Source organism: Harpia harpyja, chromosome 19 (genome assembly GCF_026419915.1).
Source record: "Harpia harpyja isolate bHarHar1 chromosome 19, bHarHar1 primary haplotype, whole genome shotgun sequence".
Classification (NCBI taxonomy): Eukaryota; Metazoa; Chordata; class Aves; order Accipitriformes; family Accipitridae; genus Harpia; species Harpia harpyja.
In genome coordinates this window covers 19,235,644-19,258,179 of record NC_068958.1, presented here as the reverse complement: position 1 = coordinate 19,258,179, position 22,536 = coordinate 19,235,644, and the positions used below count along the sequence as shown (strand labels likewise).

General features: G+C 56.0%; 1 protein-coding gene across 2 annotated transcripts in view; it reads right to left on the bottom strand.

Annotated features, from left to right (window-relative positions):
• Positions 1 to 752: 752 nt before the first annotated feature.
• Positions 753 to 22,536, bottom strand: part of GRM4 (glutamate metabotropic receptor 4) — a 52,217-nt gene continuing 30,433 nt past the window's right edge. For both annotated transcript variants that reach the window (XM_052815293.1, XM_052815294.1), the window contains exons 4-11: positions 22,278 to 22,413; positions 19,795 to 19,949; positions 19,350 to 19,490; positions 13,329 to 13,529; positions 12,293 to 12,429; positions 10,777 to 11,712; positions 4,873 to 5,119; positions 753 to 1,631 (exon numbers count right to left, since the gene is read on the bottom strand). In XM_052815293.1, coding sequence (XP_052671253.1) covers positions 1,582 to 1,631; positions 4,873 to 5,119; positions 10,777 to 11,712; positions 12,293 to 12,429; positions 13,329 to 13,529; positions 19,350 to 19,490; positions 19,795 to 19,949; positions 22,278 to 22,413 — 2,003 coding nt within the window. In that variant the 3' untranslated portion in view covers positions 753 to 1,581. The remainder of the gene's footprint in view (positions 1,632 to 4,872; positions 5,120 to 10,776; positions 11,713 to 12,292; positions 12,430 to 13,328; positions 13,530 to 19,349; positions 19,491 to 19,794; positions 19,950 to 22,277; positions 22,414 to 22,536) is intronic.

Here is a 22,536-nt window from a genome sequence, read left to right as displayed (position 1 = left end):
CTGCCCCAAAGCAGGAGGCGGCTCACCTCTCTGGGACGGGCAGCAGCACCTTTCTCTGCCTCCTTTCCCCACCTCCCATCTGCTCTCCAGAAGACAGACAAGCTTGGATCACCCTCTCCTTACCCAGCAGGAAACAAGCACAGCCACCCCCTTTCCAAGGGTCTTTCCAAGAGCACAGGGGCAGAGACACCATCAGCAAACCCACCAAACCTCCCCAAAACAGGCAAAGCCAAGACTCTTTGAACAGCCACATACCTTGCACACCAGACTGTGCTATCCCAAGAAGGCTGAAGCCAGGAAGGGCAGAGCTGCTCTTGTTAGCTGGCAACTCCCTAATTAGCCCAGGTTGGTCCTGATGGGGAGGGTGGAGCTGGCCCTGCCTCTGCACGGGGGGGAAGCCCTGGAAAATCCTCTCTGCTCCACCCCTCCAGCCTCAGCCCACGCTTGGGGGAAAAACAAATGAGGAGGAATTAGCCCTTTCTGCCCCAGCTCCTGCCCCAACCCCTGAGCGCTGGTGCAGCGCAGACTACAGCGTGCGCCTCAATGCGCTGTGCCAGGGTGATGCTGAGCTCTCCTCTCCCCGTCCCATCCCCTTTCACGAGGACCCTGTTTGCAGCAAGATGGCCTGGAGAGGAAGGACACCAAGCCCCATGCTGTCCTGGAGCGCTTGGCCACCCAAGACCTTCCCCGTCAGCCAAAATCAAGTCACCTCCTGGAGCCTGGAACGAACAGTCACCAAGAGACAGCAAACGCTGAGTGCAAAACCATGGTCTTTTATTAGAAATCTCCTCGTATAAAAATGATCATGCTCTACACAGTCATCGAATAGTTCATAAACATCCAGGCACTGAACTTTGTTTTTTTTGTGTGTTTTTGATTTTTGACTGGTCAGTACATAAAGCAGACATATTTCAATCCATATGGTCATCACATACATTAATTAACCACCTATAGAAATCAGCACTTTGAACACAGTCTAGGTTTTATTTTATTTTATTTTGTTGTCTGTTTTTTATTTAAATTTTATGTATTTTTATTTATTTTTCCTTTTTGCAACATATAGAATTTGGTAGGGTATGGGAGAAAGAGTGAAGAGGGACGGAGGAAGACAGGAACAAAAGAAAATGGAGGATTAAAAGAAAAGAAAAACAGAAGGTTCTGCACAACCACGAACAATCTCACAAATTCCAGAAAAGGGAAAATGTTGGGTCTCTTTTTTTTTTTTTGCCAAGATACAGAAAAAAAACCCCAAAGTCCGTCACCTCTTCCCCGCACCATGTCCCCCCTGCTCAACTGTTCCTGTTCCTCCGTGGGGAGGCATGCATTGTCACGGTGGTCAGTTGGTCGGTGGTTTATTTTTATTGTTTCTTTTTTTTTTTTTTTTTGCTGCTGTTGATCACCATCTTCCCCAGGAGCTCTGCCCAGCGGCCCCACCAGGAGCGTGTGTGTCCCCCCGCTGCCACCTCCCCATCCCGTCCGGCTCCCCCTCCAGTGTCCTCCGACGAGCGATGCGACTCAGCTCCCTCCCGCGTCGTGGCATCCACAGCCTCCCTCTACGCCAGGCAGTTGCGATCGCTGGAGCTAAATCGCGTGGTTGCTGTAGCTGACGTAGGTCTGTTTGGTAGCCAGTGCTGGAAAGAGAGACAGACTTCACATGTATCATTAATGAGGTCCACCCTCCCTTTCTGGCTCCCCTCCCGTCACCCTGACCTGACCGTCATGCCAGGAGATGCTGGCAGGGACGTGACATGGGGTTTGGTCATGGATCCGGCCAGCACCGGCACTCGGGATCGTTCCCTGCAAGGACACTGAGCCGTGGCAGAGGGGCTGAGCCCACAGCAGCCCTTGGGGGCTCTCTAAAGACAGTTCATCCCGAAGAGAGACCCCAGGACATGACATGAGCTACAGGGAATGTGCTCTCAGGCTCCCATTCACTTCCCTCAGCAACCTGTTACAGGCAAGCCCGCAGGTGCTCCGCATTCCCAAAAGCTCAGCTTTCCCCAGCCCTGCAAGAGCACGATTTGGGGTCCAAGCTGGGCAGCCTGCACCCCTGCACGCCGCTCCATGGCAGCTGGGAGCTGAGCAGCAGGGCACTGCCAGCACCGGCAGCGGGTGGCACAAAGCCAACCAGCCTGGCTGCATACCTCAGCTGAGGATCCCCGTGCCCGTGCTCGGGTGCTGGAGGAGCAGGGCACGTACGCCAACCTGCTGTCACCTTCCAGCTTCCCCAGCCCTCGGGACGGGGTTGAACACACGAGGAGAGGAGGCAGCGATGGCTACAAAGCCACCACATGTCCCAAACTGACACCGGGGGAGCTGCAGCAAGGACCAGCGCCAGGAAAATGCCAGATAGCAATAAATCCTCCCGCTCCCTGCAGGGCTGCACCGCTGCCTTTGGGCTCAGAGGCTGCAGCACGCCACTTGCTTTTAGCAGCAGCCACAGCTCAGGGAGAAGTGGAAGCCGCAGTTTGCTATACCCTGGCTTGTCTCAGCGCTTCGGCCAGGCACGATGCTCTGCACAGATCCCACCATGAGGTCCCCAGGTACCATGGGGCTCAGCAAACACACGGACACCCTCCAGCCAACGACAAGTCCTCCCAAGCACTGGGACACAGAGCAAAGCCCGAGACACCACAAGCAGCACAAACGTGTCCTCTGCAGAGACCGGCACCACGCAGAGGGGATGCCCAGCAGCTCTCCCTCTGTCTCGGTGCCTTGCTGACAAATGAACCTTGCTGCAGATTTCAGACTGGTATTCCCAGATAACAATTAGATAGGCCATAAGAAATTAGAGCTGACAGAGCTATTTGTTAGCTGCAATGTTTTCATAGCCAATCTGCCCATATCAAAGCCCTGTGAATTATTTATTCTGTTGTTTATTTAAGGATACGTGACCCGCCAGTGACAGAGTGAAAAACGGCCCCCTTGGTCCTGCGCTGACAACCCCACCGTGCCTCCTGCCCCCAGCACTGATGCCGTGCCCTCCTCCCCACCTTGGCACACCTTGGGAGCGTGCCGCCAGCCCCGTTCACACCGAGCTCCCGTATTCCCCATGCAAGACACATCGGAGCTGGAGACGCAGCAGACGGAGCCTCCCCGCTCCTAGCACGTATGATCCTCAGAGGCTCCTGCTGTGAGTCCCGTCGGAGAGAAGGATGCTCAGCACAACGAAGAGCATATGGGAATGTTTGGGTTTGGGTCCCGGATGAGGTGCTTGCTGCATCCAGATCTCCAAGCCCTGCTACAAAGGGGGTACTGGCCCTTTGTGCCAGCAGAGCCCCGGCCAAGAGCCGTGTGTGGCTGGAGGGAGACAAGGTCACACATGCACAGCGTCACAGCCTGTGACACTGATGCCATGGGGAGTCCGGCACCAGGTGGCTCCCCAGCCCAGGGCTGGCATGTTCCCAGTGAGCCCTTACCATGGGGAGCCCACAGATAGCCCCAGCCTTGCATGAACCATCTCTTGCACAGACAAAATGGGGGCAACAGAGGGACCCCTACCCACTGCCACTTTGGGGTAGGATTGCAGACCACACAGATCTGCGATAGTGGCTGACAAAAGCCACTTCTAGCACAGGTGGCGAGGGGGTTCTGACCGTGTAGCTGCCCTTCACAACGCAGGTAGGTAGATGAAAGAGTTGATTATGCAGAGAGACTGCCTACGGAGAGACATCACCTACAGAGCTACTGCCAGCAAGAGCCATTACACAGAGCGATGTGGATATGGAGGTTATACAGAGATGCCAAGGGACATTAAATAGCTGAGGCTGGAAAGAGAGCAAGCGTGGGATTACAAAGACAATCACAGCTTTCCATGGAAATGCTGCTTGGTCTCCATCCCACTGACGCTGGAACCCAGAAACTCTGCTGGTACATGAGGAACATTTGTATTTCTGTGAGGTTTTTCTTCAGATTAGCCCAAATGGGACTTCCCTTCTCAAAGGACCCCAGCAGCATTGGCTCCAACCACTTCTTCCTCCTGCAAGGCTCTGGTTTTGGAAACCCAAATGCAGAACAGGCATGCACCCACCTTCCCAGGGTTTCCTGAGCCCCCAGCCTCTCTTCCCAGGGGAGACCGGTGGCTCTGTCCCTGTGTCAGCCTTAGCTCCAGCCTGGCCCTCGGAAACAGCCCACAGGCAGACACCGAACACCCTTTCCCGTCAGCCACACCAGAGCCTTCCCAGGAGCAGCTCCGGGCACCCAGGGTGGGCTGACATTAGGGTCCTTCTCGAGGTATTCAAGCAGATTTCCATGTGCCCCAGCCGGCATCTCACCCAGCAGCAGCATGACCGTGTCTCCAGCATTATTTCCCCTGCTACCCACCCAGCAGCATTTCCCATGGGATAACACAAACAGGCCTATGGAGGGATGGGAGTACCAGGAGCAATCTTGATCAGAGGGAGGCAGGACATGTCCTGTCTCAGCAACGTAGCTGCAGTAATGGAAAACAGCATTTCTTGGGTGGGAATAAATTAACAAAGGGGGAATCTCCCCTGCCCACAGACAGGAGATGATGCTGTCCCCTCGCCGAGAGCCAGGAATCCCTGCAAGTGCCCCGGCTGGAGTGCAGATAACTGGAGCACACCTCCCTCCTCGGGGTGACTTTGGGCATGGCGGGGAGCAGAGTGGCCCCCAGCCCGTGGGATGCATCCCTTCCCACGCTGCCCTCGCTCTTGGGAGATGGCAGGCCAAGCCATGGGGCAGGAGGGAGCTGAGATGTCCCTTTGCCAAGGAGCAGAGCTGCCAGCATTGTTTGCACCCATGGAGGACAGCATGGCTATGGCCCACCAGCAAGCCAGGGCTTTGGGCTTCCCAGCACCACGTCAGTCCCCGGCAGGACCAGCTCCCCAGCCCCACAGGGAGCCACTTTACCTTGTGTTTCCAGATTTTCGCAGAGCTCCGATTTAGCCTCTCCATTGGGGCGGAAACCTCCCTTCTGAGAGAACTTGTTGGACATGGTGGCTGCCGTCACCACCGCCTTGAGGCTCCGCTTGCGCTTGGGGACGTTCTGCTCCGGGTGGAAGAGGATGATGTACACCTTGGGCATGTAGAGCATGCCCAGGGACACCGAGGCACTCAGACTCACCGAGATGGTGAGCGTCGTGGTCTGGATGTACATCTGCAAGACACAAGGGCACGAGCTGAGACCCACCACGGCTCTGTAGGGGCTGGAAAGGGTCAGCTGGGAAAGGAAGAGAGGAAACGGGAACATGGGAACATTGGGGTTAAATAAATGAAGGGATGGGGAGCCAGGGTTGGAAATGTTGACAGTATTGGATCTTAAACATCAGACTCAACTTGTTGCATGGGCCAAGGTGCACCCAGAGAGGTCTCTGGCTCACTTTTGCTGGTGTTTCCCCACCTGCAAACATGGGGAGGCTGTGCCGGCGCCCTGACCCGCATTTCGGGGCCCTGGCACAGCCTCTCTGTGCCAAGCCCTCCCAGCACTCATGCATGCTCCGGCAGCAACCTGCCAGCACCCCAACTCAAAAACATCACCAGAGACGGAGCCCTGTGCCCTCTTCACCCTCCCTCTCTCCTCCCTAACACTCGCAGCACACTCCACCAGCCGCAGGGCGAGAGCTCCGATGCTGCGGTGATGGGCACAGCAAGGACACCCACTCCCAGGGACCGGCCCAGGGCACCCCCAGCTGCCTTCAACAGGTAATTCCCATTCCCCAGCCGGCTCCCTGGGCCGTTGTCATGTAAGTCACATATTACACACCGACGTTGCCTTTCTGCAGTCAAAACTAATTTCACGCTCACTGTCCAGGACTAACAGTGACAGATGTTTTGCAAAATGAAAGCCCATTAATCTGACTGTAGAATAATCCATTTTTCTATGGAAAGCATTTGGCAGGCTCCTCACAAGCCGGGGGCATCTGAAGCAGGCGGCAATGGGAGGCAAGAGAGACCCCCTCCCTCCGCCCATCCCCACCTCTCACCCCCGAGCAACACAGGAGGCCGGGCGGGCAAGCCCCTCTGTGAGCATCCCTGCTCCGTCAGCATCCCTGCTCCCGACACAGGGCTCCATCCTCTCCAGCGTCCTCTCCTCTATCCCAGCATAGCTCACATACTGGGTCTCTCTGGGCTGAACAGGGAGAGGGCTCTGGGTCTTCGGGTGCCTTTGTGCGCACCTTTTTTTCTTTTCCAGATGTGCTCAGATGCCGGGGCTGTTTTGCAGGTTGCTAACAAGGTTTTAGGAAGAGGCTTAAGGCAGTTTCTGAACTTTATCCCATGGCTCAGTCACAGAGTGGTGTCCGGGGTTTCTTCTGTAGTTTTTTCACGCGTGGGATTTGGTGCCGTGCAAGGTGGCAGGACCTGGAGGAACCAGGGGGAGCCCAGGAACCGCAGCATCAGCGAGGGCAAGGGGTCCCCACCTCCCCAGCTGCACACACTTAACCTGTGGGTTCATTTTCCAGAGTCAATAGAGCAAAAAGGTGACTGAGGACAGAAGCTGAGCACAGAGGCTCTACAGGGCTCCCTGGGGAGAAGATACACAGAGGCAGCTCCATCCCACGAGTGAGCACTGGCAGGAGGCAACAGCTCCCAGCCAGGCCTGTCATCCCACCGCAGGACCTGCATGTCCCAGCTGTGACCGTGCAAAGAAAACAAACACATGGACCCAAAGTGTTCCAACTCAACTCGAAAGAAAAAAAGCAACAAAGCTTGTTCTGAGTCAACAGAAAAGTTTTGTTTGTCCCCAGAATAAAACCTCTTGCTGTCACATGCGCTGGTTTGTTTGTTCCACCTTCTCTCTATATGCACGCAGAGTCAATCTAGGCAGTTTTTGGAAATAAAAATGTCATTTCATCAAGGAAAGTCAAAACATATCTCTGTGCCAGAATATCTGCTCTTTTTTTTTTCTTTTTTTTCTTTTTTTTTTTTTCTTTTCTTTTTTTTCCGCTGAAACTCTCCAGACTTTGCCGCAGATGTCCTGGACTTCTCAGGAATGAGGGCAGCACTGGGATGCCAACTCTGGGCACCCCAACCGTTGTCCCAGGGACCGGCACAACTGTGCTTGGCACCAGCGTGACAACCCGTGGGGCACGGCTGAGGCTCAGCAGCCCTTCACCTCCCCGGCTCCCCCGCCTGCCCGCCCTCCTGCTCCTCAGCAGATGCCTTTCGGAGGAGCCTCACTTTTTGCAATACAGCAATTTCCATATTTCCTGCCTCTGCAGCGACTCCCACCCGTGCCTCGGGACTCGGAGGCGTTTCGGGAAAGAGCAGCTGAGCTCAAGCTCAGACAAGACGTCTCCACGCATGCTTCTTCCTACACGCCTGGGTCAGGGCTCCATCCCCCCGTGCTGCCAGGGACCCCACTCCACCAAGACCCCGGGTGGCACCAGCTCCAGGCTCCCCCCGTCTCTTAGCCCTCCTCAAACCCCTGCAGCACTTTTGGGGTCTCACAGGGCCACTGTGGCTACCTTCACCCTAATGATGCATTTGCCAGAAACAGCCCCATTTTTTGCAGCCCGCACTAACCTCAGCAGCTTTGCACTGTGCCGCAGCAAGCCCCTTTTCAGCTCAGAAATATTTTTAGCCTGGAGTCTAAACACCGCCATAAAGCACAGCACAGTTAACCTTTTGCCACATCAAAAAATGACCATTTCTCACGATTTTGGTTCCTACTCTCTTAATTGGTTTCCAACCCAGGACCCCACTTTGCCCCTCTGTTAACAACACTTGATCTTTCTCCAGAGCCCTTTGAGGTGTGCGCTGCAGTTATCAAAGAAGTTACAGCTCCTGGCTCGGCAACATTTGCTGCTTCGTGGATAGGATCAAAGAACACAGCCTGTCTCTGACTCAGGACGATGACGCTGCGTCGAGGGACCACAGCAACCCTAAATGACCCAGTGCAAGTCCCCAAGCCCAGTGCCGTGCTCAGCCTTTGCCCCAGGGCTGGATCAGCCCGTCCTGCCCCAGGGGAGCAGCCCAGGCTCAAGGCACAGCCCTGCAGAGCTTATGTTTGTCCCAAAGCAAATCTCTCCCATTAATTGGCAACCCTCTGACTCTAAATCCAGGCCTGAGCCAGCTGCAAGAGATTTTGTACCACCACGGGTGCTGGGGAAGGGAAAACCCGCTCAAGCCTCATCCGGCACTGCTAAACAAACCACTGGACAGTCCTTCTCCTTCCTTCCTCTCTCCCTCTTTTCCCTCGCTGAAAGCAAATGTGATAAACAGAGAACCAGACAATGACACCGCTGTTCAGCTGCCGCCTTATCAGCGCAGGAAATTGTCTCTTTCTTTAGATCCTCTGTTATTGCTATTTCTGTAATCCGCTGGGATCGGCAGGGATAAGAGGTTCTTTTGAGAAAAGGCTTCGGGGACTTGTTATGATAATATGCCACCTCCATGCAAAGTTGTAGGCACGAGGTAAAGCAAAATAAAATAAAATGGAGATTTTTATCCAACTCCTCCAGACCATGAGGCAGCCTTGGCCACAGGCTCAGATGGGGTCGGGGCAGAGGTGCCAGCCAGCGTTTGGAGGTGTGGGTCTGCCCCATGGCATCCTCAGGACTCGAGCAAAACTCCAGCTGTGCTCTATGGGGAGAACAACGGCCCAGCCAATGCTCCTGGCTTTTCTTTTCCCAGGTGTGCTGACCCTCCGCAGAGCCCAACGGGGCCTTAATCCCAGCAGCAACAGGGCAAAAGTGAGGGGATCCCTCCCCGCGGTGGCCTGGGGATGCCCAGCTGAGCATCCCAGGCAGCACCAGCACCACCATGGGGTGATGCCAATGCCAATACCACCCAGTTTTCATCCCAAGGATGTGATCAGAGCCAGATCTTCTGTGCAGGCTGTGTAACGACACCTTTCTGATCTTTTTCTCCCCAAGACTGCAAACCAGCAGCTAAAAGCATCGAGGCAGTACCGAGCACCCAATTCCTCTGGCTGCCCCTTTAAGCGCATCTGTCGCCCTTCAGCCACAGCCTGGAGACGCTCAGAGCTCACATCCCGCAGCGGCACGGCCGAGCGCCAAGCTGAAACACCACAAACCCCTCCTGGGATTGCTCAGCGGACGCCGTGGCAGCAGCAGACTTTGAGAAAGAGAGCTGCGTCCAAGGGGAGTTGGGAACATCACTTTTTCCGCCTCTAATCAGCTTGTTAGCAGCCTAATAACAGAGAAGCCCTGCACATTACAAGCCCCCGAAGTGAGGCACAGCCTATTGTCGAATTGCTGCTTGACAGCCAGCTTTCGGCAGCCCTAAATTATCCCATGACAAGCTGCAGTGAAGAGGTGAGCAACCTTGCGCATAATCTACAATCATTATCATTTCCATCTTTATTACCCACAGTATGCCGAGCACATTAAGGAGGCTTTAAGGGAGCTTTTGTTTTGCAATAATTTCTTAAAAAACCTGCTTTCTTGTTAGTATCTCCCCTGCCATCTCATCAAAATGGAAATGCTGGAAAAGGCTCCATTTATTTCCTTTAATTCTCCTTCACACTTCCAGCCAGCACGGGCTAGCTTGGTAGAGACTTTTTGGTTGAGCCAAGGTGAAAGGTGCCTGTGCAGTCTCGGCCTCCTTGAGCTCCGGGGTTTGATGCTCTGTGCAGAGACAGCTCTCCAGGACACGTCTGAAACTGGTGTCCACAGCAAAAGATGTCTCAGCAAACCACCCCTGGCCCTTTTGCAATAGGTGTTTCCAAAAGCCGTAGCGTCAGCAGCTCAGCATCGTGGTGGGGACACTCGGGGGAAATTATCCCAGTCATGAAGGGTCCAGAGAAGGAATCTGGGTGGTGGGTCACCCCAGGGATTTCCAGGGAATAGCAACACTGAGATTTATTTGTCACAGGCAGCGCCAGGCTGGCAGGCGTGAACTGTTTGCATTTAACATAAATGTGATTCTTGTTTTGGCTGGCAGGCAAAGGGGATTTGGGTCTCATTCATGAGATTTTTTTCTTCTTTGTTCTCGCTCCCTCTCACTGGAGCACAGAGCTTCATCTGGGCTGGCCTCGGTCCTGTGGGTACCTGCACTGGGACCACCCTCCAGGAGCCGAGGACGGGGAGGCAGACGGACAGACAGGTTGTTTCACAGCACAAATCCATCTCTGGGATTATCTGGCCTGGCCTCATCTACACTGTGTGCAAAGTCACATTCAGAGTCGCAGGGGATGCTCGCTCCACAAACTCCTCAGTGAGACAGAGCCGTTCTGCTCCCCCTGCAGCTCTGTGCCACCCTGCCCGCCGCAGCCCAGCCGAGCAAATTGTCGTCGGTGCCGTGTTGCCAAACACACAGGTGTTAATTAAAATCACAGTGAAACGGTAATCAAGTGAGAAGCTGCAAGCTGCCACGCGCCCTGGCAAGGGAGGGGATGGGCTGAGGGCTTGCTCTGCTCCCTCTCCTTTGCCCTTGCCCTCTGCTGCTTCCAGCTCTTGGGGATTTCAAAGGGCAGCTCCATCTCTTCAGCCTCCATCACTGACTCAGCACCAGGAAAAGGTGCTGTGTGGGCAGCGGAGACCTGGATCTGCCCTGGGGACTCATCCTCCTGCAGCCCACGCAGCCTGTGCTGCCCACTGCTACCCAGTCCAGAGAGGGGCAGCGGGGCCAACAGGGCACAGAAAACCAGAGGGAAAGGGAGAAAATGAAACAGGGAAGTCTCTGCTCCCCAGTAGCACAAGAGGTTTGCAAACCAACTCTTCCCACCACGATTCCCAAGCTGGCAGAACTGCAGAGAAGCACCCCTCCTTGCTTAGGACATTTCAGCTTCTCTCAGCCCCCTTCCTTGCAGCCCACAGGACCATCAGCCAGACCTCTCCCCTCCTCCCTTACCTTTTCCGCCGACTGTGACGTCCCAAAAAATATAGGGATGAAGGCTAACCACACAATGCAAGTAGTGTACATGGTGAACCCGATGGGTTTGGCTTCGTTAAAGGTCTCCGGGACCCCGCGGGTCTTAATAGCATACACAGTGCAGGTGACCATGAGAAGCATGCTGTACCCAAGCAAACAGATGAGGGAGAGGTCCGAAATATCACATTTGAGGATGCCCCGGGCAAAGTGGGGGTTTGTAGTCCGCTGGTCCTCGTAGTCAATGATAGAGTGGGACGGGTCCACGATGAACCAGATGCAGACGCCCACGAGCTGCAGCGAGATGAGGCTGAAGGTGATGACCAGCTGGGAAGCGGGGCTGATGAACCGGGGGGCACTCACCGACTTCTTGCCCTGCTCGAAGATGCGGTAGATGCGGTTGGTCTTGGTGAGCAGGGCGGCGTAGCTGATGCTCATGCCGAGCCCGAGGAAGATGCGTCGCAAGGAACACGTGCTCAGGTCGGGCTCGGCGATCATGAGGAAGGTGGTGGCGTAGCAGAGGAAGATGCCCGTCAGCAGGACATAGCTCAGCTCCCGCCCCGACGCCTTGACGATGGGCGTATCGTTGTAGCGCACGAAGGTGACCACCACAAAGAGGGTGGCGATGATGCCCACGATGGCGATGAAGACGGGCACCACGGCCCAGGGCGAGCTCCACTCCAGCTTGATGATGGGGATGGGGGTGCAGCTGGTGTGGTTCTCGTTGGGCCGCTCATTGAAGTGGCACCGCTTGCAGTGGAACTCGTCCAGCTGGTACTGGTAGCCATCGCAGCGCTCGCAGTGCCAGCAGCAGGGAATGCCCTTCACCAACTTCTTCCTCTCGCCCGGCTTGCAGGGCAGGCTGCAGATGGAGCTGGGGAGCTGGCTCCCACCCCCTGGCCACAGCATGCTCTCCACCTGTGGGGCGAGATGGCACCAGCCCCACTGACGCTCGAGTTGGGCATCTGTCAAGCATCCCTGGGGCACGGGGTGATGCCCTGCTGCTGCTCACAGCAGCGTTGCCCAGATCTGGTCCCTCGCCCCATCAGAACATCCCATGAAGGACCCCAGCCCAACCCAGGATGGGGACAGGGAGGCGGTGAAGCTCTCCATTGGCTTTTCGGGAAGATTCAACACCAGAAACCCAAACCAAAGTCCCTCCTTCCCTGGGAAAACCCCCTCTGCTCTGTTCTGGCTTCTCCTTCCCTTACCAGAGCTGCAAAGTCGGATGCCCAGAGCCCGTGGGATACGGCCACACACATGGATGGTGGGTCACCATGGCTGAACCATGTACAAGTGTGTACTTGGGGGACACCCTCCCCTCTGACCGCCCCCAAGTTTAGCTGCCTAACTTTGCACCCATGGGCTCCCTGGCTCCCAGCCCGGTTTGCTACACCCTACGTGGCCTCAATGGGTGCAGGAGAAATCTGCAGGACCTTCCCCTTGGCACGGACTGTGCACAGCCACACCGCAGGCACCAGCCAGCCCCCAGCCTTACTTTTAGGTGGAGGTGGTCGGTCCATTGCCCGATGACTTTGTACTCAGGAGTGGAGTTCCTGATCTGATATTGGTAGATGTCGTAACGCCCCGGCGCATCTCCGTTCTCATTGAACGTCACGGGAGTCCCAGCAATGCCTGCAAGAGAGGGAGGGCTCAGCACCCACAGCACCCAGCAGCACAGGGTGCCCTGGCTGATGGTGTCAAAGGGGGCTCTGGTTTGATCCTTCCCCCTTGGCGTGGGGTTTCTCACTGCTGGAAGTGCCGCAAGCTGCCAGGACGATGCCAGCATGGGCACAGCATGGAGGAAACAAATGGGGAAAAGAAAACCAACCCCAAACCTAAGCTGGTGCAGGGACCTTGTGGTATTGACCCACTGATCCCCCCAGGAGCCAGAGCTCACTGAGTGATGCCAGGCACCAAGCACTGTTACACCAGCTGGTTTACTGCTTCTTTTAAGAAAGGGGGGAAAAGCAGCTTTAACGTTAAATCAGGTGAACTGTGCAGATAAATACTAATGAAAGGAAGGAAGAGAAAAATCAAGCAAGAGGGAAAAATAAATAAAAGAGACACTGCAGAGGAGATCACAGAGTGGAGATAAATAGAAGTAATAAGGAGGAAAAGACAGAAAATGTTTATTAAGGAGATAGAGCAGAGGAAAAGATGCATTTCCAGAGGAGCTCTGAAGACAGACAAGGACACGGCAGTGTGATTCAGTGGGACCTCTGCCAGCCGTGATGCGAGGAGGCGGCAGGGGGGAGCGGGCGAGAGGAGAGGCCAGGCAGGCAGGATGGCAGAGTGAGGGCAGGATTGTTGCTGGGTTACTCTCCAAAGGCTCCCAGGAGATGTGGAAGCTCAGACCTCCTCATCTGCTGCAAAAGCACCCCATCTTTGCTGCCAGCATTTGCAGTGCGGTGGGTGCCAAATGGTAACGTGAATAAATTGTGGGTGCTGCTGTGTGACCCATAATGGGGGACAAACCGAGACACCCAGCCCCATGGGGCCGTTCCTCCCCACCGCCCCGGGGACGGACAGACCTGAGAAGTTGACGTTGCGGATGTACTTGAGCAGCTCCACGCCGTCCACCGGGTCCATCCTGGGGCACACCCCTACCTTGCCAGGGCACAGGTTCTTGTGCATGTTGTGCAGAGCGTGGCCCATGGCATAGACGGCATCGATGACAAACTGAACCTTGCCCTCCTGCTCGTACGAGGAGTCCTGGCCGATCCGCTCTCGGTCTGCAGGTACACGTAAAGCAGGGCTGCCATCTCCCTGCAATCCCCCACAGGGACATTTCTGCTGCAGCCAAACCCTTGCAAACAAGCTCACTCTGGACTGAAGCAGCTGGAAACTCCAACCCCATTCCCAAAACCACAAACCCATCAGCTAGCCGGGGCACCTCTTTCCCAGCAGAAAGCTTATGCTACCTAGGCATGCCCCAGGAAGGAGCAGCAGGGCAGAAATGCATCTCAAACGAAAAACCAAAACAAACAAAACCCTCCCAAATGAAAACCCACATTGCAGCTGTATGTCGCAGTGCCAGCCCAAGGCATCGGCTGAGTCTGCACTGCCAGGGCTTAGGGCTCGAGCCTCTCTGCCAGCTGAGAATCCTCCCATCACCTGTGTGTCCCTTGTCTGGAGGGGTCAGGAGGGACAGCCGGGGGGGACGCTGTGGGTCCCAGCCCCTCTGAGCAGCACAGCGGGAAGGTTTGGGGTACGTGAGCTGGGCCCTGCAGCCAAGAAACGCATTCACTGGGGAAATACCCAACCAACCTCCCTGTAAAGTAGTGCTGAAAACGTGGGTGCTGGCACCCAGCTGCGCTGCCAAGAGCCCTTGGGATGTCACGTCCCAGAGCCATGGGACATCCCCGTACTCCCAGGTCCCCCAGCGGGATGCAGGTTGGGTTGTGCGTGACGTCCCATCCCCACCCCTGCGGGCTGACCTCCTTCATCTTGCCAGGAGATCCCACCGGCTCAGTCTCTATCATTTCATTTCCAAAGCCTCCTGTCACCCTGCTCCCCTCGTCACCCCCTGCCACCCTCCCACCCCGCTGACCCCGCAGCCCTTTGCAGCCTCCCTGGCCATCCCGGCTTGCAGGATCCTGCAAAGATCTGGTAATTACCGGTGACAGCTGCCTGCCTCTTCTGTCATAACTGCCCTTAATGGGACTAGAAACATGTTAATCATTTAGCAAAAGACGCCGATTAATGTAGCATGCTGTTAATTACAGCTAAGAAAGCATCTCCCATGGGGTGACGCCACGTCAGAGAGCCACGGCCTCTGCACCTCCATCATTGCCTCTGCGGAATGGCCGGGCACCCTGCCAGGCCACAGCTCCTTCAGCAACAGCGAAAGGGAAGGAAGGTTCCTCAGGGAGCTGAAGGCACAGCCTCCATCCTCCAGAGAGGCAGAGGCATCCCAGAAAGCCATCCGAGGGTGTCCAGAATTAATTCGGGCTCCACCATGCACGGATGCTCCCTGATGCAAGGTGGGGATTTACGGTGACTGCAGGGGACCAGGGCACAGAGCCTTTGCAGATGGGGACAGAAAAGGCACAGGCAAGGAGTGGTTTCTGATCCCCTTCTTCCCCGCTGCAGGAAGGTGGGACAAAGCCAGCGCTGGATGCGGAGCAAATGTCCGCCGAGCGGGGACGGCCCCGAGAGCCACGCACCCGGAGGTCCCTGCACCGGGACAGAGAGCGAAACGTGCCACTGACAAGACGCTAAACCAAATTGATAGCGAACTGACCAACAAGAAAAGATGATATCAAGGAGGTGAATTTATAGCCCATCCTTCAAAGTTATAAAAATGCTTTTGGACTGTGTGGAGATTACTCATGCGAAACCCGTCATGTTATCCTTTCTTCCACATTATTGACAAGAGCTATTAATCTTCTCCCTCAACTTCGGGCCTTTCCCCACACTCATCTCTCAAGGCGCAGACAAGCCACTCTATCTTGTCAAGATAATTACCTATTAAAAAAAGGGTGTAATAGACTGTCCGGGGGACCTAAGCCTGTGGGCATGTCCCAGCCCCACTGCCAGCCCCGGCACCGTCCTGCTGCCCCGCAGAGGCTGTTGCGCCCAGGGGATACGCAGGACCCAGGACTCATCCCTTCCCAGCTCCTCAGCATCCTAGCAGGTACCTCAAATCCCACGCAGGTCCCAGCAAGTAAAATACAACCCGCTGTCATAACACAGGCTGTGGAGGCTAGATTTTCCTCCCAAATGTCCCTCTGGCTTGCAGCGACCAGCGTCAGCCCGGCGCAGTAGGAGAAGCCGGCTCCGGTGCCAAAGCTGAGCCGCTGCAGATAAGCAGATGTCCCCAGGGCTGTTGGTCGGGCACCTTGCCCCAGGCTCCAGCCGCTTTTTGCAGATGGGAATTAGGCTGGTGCACAGAGGGGGCAACGCGGAGCAGAAAGCTGAGGCTCATTCCTGACATGGAGACAATAAATCTCCACCAAACTCGCAGTAGATTAGGGCCGCAAAAGGGATGTGACCCTGCTGATTATAATAGCAGGGTCGTGCATCGTTCTACAGGGCTGATAATTAATTTTCAAGTGCGTGATGAGCCTCTGCGGGCACCTCTCGGAGGACGGACGCAGCTATCTTCTCAAGCAGTGGATGAGACAGGATTAGCATCAATTCCCATCACATTGCCAGCGCCGGCTTTCAGTGGGAGTTAATCAAAATCGCTCACAGTGCTGCTCTGGAGAGCCGGGGGATGGTGTCGCCTCTGAATCTCATGGGTGCTGGCAGCAGCGCCCAGCACCCATTGTCGCGTTTTCGGGCTGGATGAGCCCATCCGGAGAGCAGGGACTGTTCCCCCGTGAGGGATGCTCGCTGCAAACATCTCTCTGCAACGAGGGCTTGAGCTGCCCTCGCAGCGAGGCTGGCAGGGCCCGTTTGGACAGCCAGTGGAACTGAAGGAAAGCCGAGCAGAGGCATTGCTGGGATGCCCCTGCCCGCTCAGACCCAGCCTCGGTCAACAGCAGCCTTTTATCATCTTAACTACCAGGCGAGCAGTGCAAATCCTCCCCCGTTGGCCTGGCTGGGGCATGCTGTGCTGGAAAACAGCCAGTGCCAGAAAAAAAACAACCCCATATTAAGAAGAGACCGGAGAAAAGCAAAACAGAAAGGGAAAAGAATATGAGGAATCACAAATAAAGAAGGAAAATCAAATAAAACCTCCTCTCCCCCCCCCCCCACGCTGCTGCTCTGCATCTATCTGCAGCCTGGTCAGGTGGAGGTGAGAGCGCAGAGAAATCCCCAGCCCTGCTTCAAAGCACAGTTACCATCCAGCCCTGCTAAATGAAGGCCATTAATTAGCTCTCCTGGAAAAAGAGTAGCCCGTAGGGCCTGGGAGCATCCTGCAGTCCCCGTGCAGGTGGCAGCGGGGAGATGGACCCCCAAGCCATGCCCCGTCCTTCTGCCCTTGCCACCCCATCGGCCCGGCAAACCCGGCGCTGCCATCGGCTCCTCTGTCTCCACTTGCAGCACCCCAGGACCTCCCCGTCTGCATCCACACGTGTGTGAATTATTAACGAAGCAGCGGCTGGCAGGATCTTTTCCAGCCCGGCCGGGCGGGTGCAAGCAGGGCTGGCTTCCCTGCGGCAGCCTGCCCAACCCAGGAGGGTCGGGGACACAGCCCGGCGGAGAGAGCTTGGAGGTGAGGAAGGATGCTATGGAGATCCTACTGCAAAAGCATCTGGGAGACAGGTCCTGGCCTGATCCTCGTCCCAGCAGGACAGCCTGGGGATGGAGTGCACAGGTCCTGATGGATGCTAGGGCTAGTGTTGGGGATAACATGAGCTGCTGCCAGCAGGAATTGCCCCAAAACCTGGTGCCCACCCCAGCCCTTGCCCCTCACCTTCCTCCCAGTTCTCCCATACCTGAAGGAGAGCCATGAGCTGTCCTATTCAGTGGTGGGACCCTTCGGTTTGGGTTTTGGGATGCAAAAGCAAGCAAAGCCAGCATTTCTCTGTGCATGTTGGGCTCTACCCAAACTTGAAGCTCACGGAGAAAGTCAGTACGATTCCCTCTAGAAAACAGCCCCAAACGGGACATTTGTATAAGCCGTGCAAAGCAGGAGCACATGGATCTGCACAGGCAGGTTATTTGCTTCATCGTGCATTATTTCCCCTCTCCATTTATCTGCCAAGCAACCGTTCAAGACATAATTTATTTGCTGACAAATTCAGATAATTTAAAGACAGTTCCTAGGACATTTGCCATGTTGTGGTTTCAGCTGCCTCCACTAATACCTTGGCCCTGAAATATCGCTTGTTTAAATGCTACATTACTACGAAGATGAAGAGATCAGTGGTTTGCAGGACCCGCTCATGCATTTCCTAGTGCCAGGGATTTCTTGATGCAATCCCAAAAGAAAAAGAGCTCTCAGCTACCCCAAGTCCATGGTCACGGGCAAGTTTTCTTGCATGCCCTTGCTGCTTACCAAACTCGTGCCTATGCATTGGCTGCAAGACTACTTGGGGAAGCTGCAGCACTGGAAAGTCCTTGTGGGGACAGAGAGGTGTCCCCAAATCATCAGCTGAACATTGGGAAATGCCTGCAAGGGAGAGAATGTGGAAGCACCATCCCTCTCATCCTCAGCAGTGAAAGCGGGGAAAAAAAAAAAAACCTTAATGATCAAACTTTCCAGGCACAGCCAGGTCCATCCGCCTGTTGGCACGCCATGGCTTCCACAGACGTCCCTCCCAAGGGGACAGGGCAGATGCGTAAATGTCCCCAAGTCCTGCCACGTCGCAGCCTGTGAGCCGCCGCGTCGTTATCTGTCTTCAGCCGGTGCCAGGCAGGCAGTAAATCTCTCCCATCTCTCAGTAAACATGTCACCTCCTTGAGCCTCCAACCATCACCTCGGCAGCAGCACTGTCAGCAAGACAGATCCCCTGGTTGCTTGTTTACTGCATTAATCCCTACAAGCCTCTTTTAGCTGGAAATGGCTAAAAATGCACAGTGGGGGCTGAGGAAGGGATCGGGGGCCTGGAATCGGGCTCTGCTGGGATGAGGTTCCCTGCCTGGGGTGGCAAAGGGGCACATCAGCAAAGCAGTTTGCGAGCAGACAGGGGCAAATGCCACTCCAGCACATGCCCAGGGGCGATCATCTCCTCTCTGGGCATCTGTGCACCCTCCCGTGGGGTGCCCAGCAGCCCCCACCCTGCCACGGGCACCCTGCGGCCGCAGCCTCGGTGCTGGCTAAGCAAGAGCCAGATCCTGACCCTGCGCTATCGATGGGCTTCGTTTCTCTGCAACCACCCCACCTTTTAGCCTGTTCAGGTGAGACAGGAGCTGCTTGCAATGAGCAAGGATGCACCAGTGGCTTTATGCCTTACATGGGACAACAGTGGTTCTGCCAAGCACACGATGAGAAAGGCAGTTGTCCAAATGCTGCAAAATAATGCCTCGAATCTCCCAAATCCCCCAAATCTGGGTGGTTTTGTACCCACAGAAGACGGCACCAAGGGAAGGGAGATGTGCAAGAAGCGTGCACGAGAGGGAGCAGCCCTGGGAGCTTTGCATGGGGAGGGTGCCTTCGCACACACACAAACCAAGCAGGCTCCACACTTTCCTGGATCACACACAGCACGCAGGGAGACACAAAAGCATTTTTGTGCAACACTCCTGTCCACTTTGAAGCGAGCTGCCAGCATCACGAGTCCACTGGACACCCGAGTGCCCGTGGAGGCAAGAAGCTCTGCACCGCCCACGTTTCCCACGCTGCAGAAGCGCCAGCGTTTCTCCAGCCTTCCCCAAATTCCCACCTAGCTTTGATGCTTAGTTCAAAAAAAACACGCTCACAACCGAGACTGCACGCATGGAGCATTAATTGCCATGTAGCTGCCTTGAGCTGGGCTGGCAGCTCTAGAGCAATAAGGACGTGCCTGTGCTGAAAGGCCATAAGGGGAAAGCAAGCGAAACTTTCCTAATGCCTGCCCTGGGCTCTCTGCCATCGCCTTCACGTCCCTGTGCACCCCGTGCAATACAGCACCACGTGCCTGTGAGCCTCCGCTCACCCACAGCATCCCCACAGCTCTTACTGGTGCACTTCTTGATGCTGCTGCCCTTCTTCAGCGCGTGCCGGCTCAGCTTGCAGTGGAAATTTTCCTCCCAAAACTCAGCAAACCAGATGTTTCGGCGGTTGTTGTCCAGCGTCCTGCTGGAGAAGTAGCGGTCGAAACCTGCCCGGGGAAGAGGGGACGGAGGGGATAAATCTCTGGGTTGGCAGAGAGATGCTTAACATGGCCCAAAACTCCCCAGGCAGAGGGGAAGGAGGATCTTGCGAGCAATGAGGTCTAGGGAGACATAAGATTGCAGTGGGTTTGTATCCAAGCTGCCACTCAGGCAAAGCCGCAGGCTGGAAAACCCACTCAGGGAAGACCCACTGCAAAACACGGAGTCTTTCACAGCGGTTAAGGGGATGCCGTCAGGGGGGTGGCTGACCCAGGGGGGAGCTGAGGGAACCCACCGAGCGCAGCCCGTTACCTTTGACAGAGACCCGCTTGGGCAGGATGGTGACAGAGCCCTCGGCCACCTCCTCCAGGTGCAGGACCGGGGAGATTTTGGAGCCCCAGCTGTCCGAGCCCATCCAGATGAAGTGTCCCGTCTGGTTCGCCCTCTTGGCCGCCTCCAGCACCCTTCTGCGGAGAGAAGCAACAGGCGCTGGTGCTCGCTGGCACCACGGGACCAGGGCACCGGCTTCATGTCCAGCCCTAGGGAAGCAGGGACACTGGCATGGAGCAGGGCTCAGCACCGTTTGCGTCCCCTGCTCCGGGCACTCAGTCGGCACCAGGCACCATGCACAGCCCGGTGCGTATGGATACATGAGAGCAAACCATGCTGCTGAGCTCCCGCACCCTCCGTCCTCCCCAGCCTGGGCACACAGGCTGCTTCTCCCACCTCATTTGCATATTTGCTGACTGGTAATTGAATTTCCCCCTTAATTACCCAACATTAGGAAAAAAAATTAGGTTATGCCGCAGCAGGCAGGAAAAGCAGCAGCACTGGAGAGTGTGTGTGTGCTCTCAGCTCCGATCAGCATTGCAAGCCATGGGAGAGCACCAGCCAGTGTGGCCAGTGCCCAGGCTAGAGCTAAACTGGGCCCTGCTGGGCTCAACTGGGCAGCTGAGCGGCATTGGGGAGCCAGAGATGCCATTCGTCCTGCAGAGCATCCCTCATCGTGGCCAGACACTCAGCTGCACACACTTGCACGGTCCACCAGTGCCAGCCAGTTCAGAAAATCTTAGTAGGTGGATGGGAACTTTCCTGGATCCGACCCTCCGGGCTCTTTTTTCCCAGGGCTTGCTGTCCCCTCGGGGACTTGTACGGGTCCCCAGCCCCGTGGGAGTGGGACCCAGGGCAGCTTTGTCTCCCCGTCTCCCCGTGCAGTGAGGAGGCAGGTTTGTGACTCACCCCCCACCATTGGGAGCTGATCATTTCAAGTCCAGATGGTGTTTGAAACGCGTAATGAGGAAAAAAAAAAAAACAAAACCATACAAATCGAGCGGAGAGTGGAGACAAGACGGGAAGAGGCAGGCATGCTCTGGGAGCCGCAGGGCCAGCAAGCAGCCGGGGAGTTGTGCCGGCTGCTCCGTGCTCATCCCGGGTTGCCCCAAGCTCCCGGCACATCCCGCCGCGGGGAGGGCAGCGAAGCCCACGTCCCGCTCCGAGCACAAGCAGCGTCTCCAGCTGCCTGCTGTCCTCGTGTGGGGCAGGATCTCCCCGGGGTAAATTGAGGACGTTCCTGTGAGTTTGGTGATTTGCACCTAATCTGAGCCAGGCAGAAATTCGAGCAACGACCATTGCTAGACCATCTTGCTCGGCAGCATGGCCCTGCACATTTCGGGAGAGGCAGCACACCATCTTCCAGGCTCCGCAGCCCAAGCTGACACGAGGGTCGGGATCACGGCAGTCTCCATGCCCGGGTTAAATCCACACTTCCCTGGCGTGAGGTGGGTGTGCGTAAGCCACTGTTCATGGGATGTAATCCTATTTGGTTGGGTAAATGTTTACAAACCCCAGTTAATGGGGCTTGCCATTTACACAGCGAGGTAAATCCCCCGTTTCTCACCACACACCCGCGTAAATGTCAGGTTTGCAGACATTTCTATTAAGGGAGCAAAAAAGAAACTCGGAGCGTTTGCACATCTGATGTAAACTGATTTAAAATCGCAGTTTACCCACATTTACATAATGTTTGCTGATTAATAAATTAGATACTTAGGAAATCAGGGGTAGTTCCATGTGAATCATTCTGCTCCATAAACAACGGGAGCTGCAAGACGTCGCTTTGCCTGCAGAGCAGCTCATCACCTCGAAGCGTGGCTGCGTCCCCAGCCCTGCCGGGCAGGCAAGGTGGCAAGGGGGGGGTCCCGAAAGGCCCCCCCAGACCCGTTCCTCTTCCACGCTGGGGGCTGAGGCTGCACAGCAAAGCAGAACCAGTGCCTGGATCCTGCCACGGCCGGTGTTCAGCGAGGCCCCACGCCAGCTCTGACCCAGCCCGTGAGCGGTGTGAAGCAGCTGGGTCATGACAGCAGGGCTTTCCAAAGCCAACAGAAAGCGGATTTTTCCTCCTTTGAGCTCTGTGTTGCTGTGGTTTGAAGGCAGCAATATGCCAGGCGACCACTCTGAAGTCAGCTCTGGTGGGTCCTTGCTGCAGACGTGTCCGTGCCACGCTGCAAGGTGCATCCTCTCCCCATTGCAGACACGTCCGTGCCACGCTACAAAGGCAGCTACACAGGCACAATCTGCTCCACGTTGCAGACACATCTACGCCACGTTGCAGACACATATGCACGCTGCAGGCACGGCGTCTCCTGTTGCAGTGCCCAGCTCCTGCCATTAGCATCCCGCATCCCCCACCCCGGCCAGCAGCACGCGTAGAGCAAATGTCAGGCTCGATGCCAGTGCCCCAAAGCACGTTCCCCCCACCCTCGCCTCACCTCCCAGCTAGGTCTGCCCCTCCGAACCTGATATCATCTTCGTTAGCGAAGATGATGACGGCCCGCGCGTGAGAGGTCTCCAGGAGGCGGCGGATGATCTTGTCGAACTCTCCCGGCTTGGGCTCCCGCGGGATCTTGACAGACTGGGCCACGCACACCGCCCCTGCGGCAGAGAGAGCCCCGGCACTGAGACACCCCCGTGAGTCCCCATCACGCCGGGACAGCCCCTCTCCCACGGCTTCTCAGCCCCGTGACAGGCAAATGGGGGTCTCCCCAGCTCACCTGC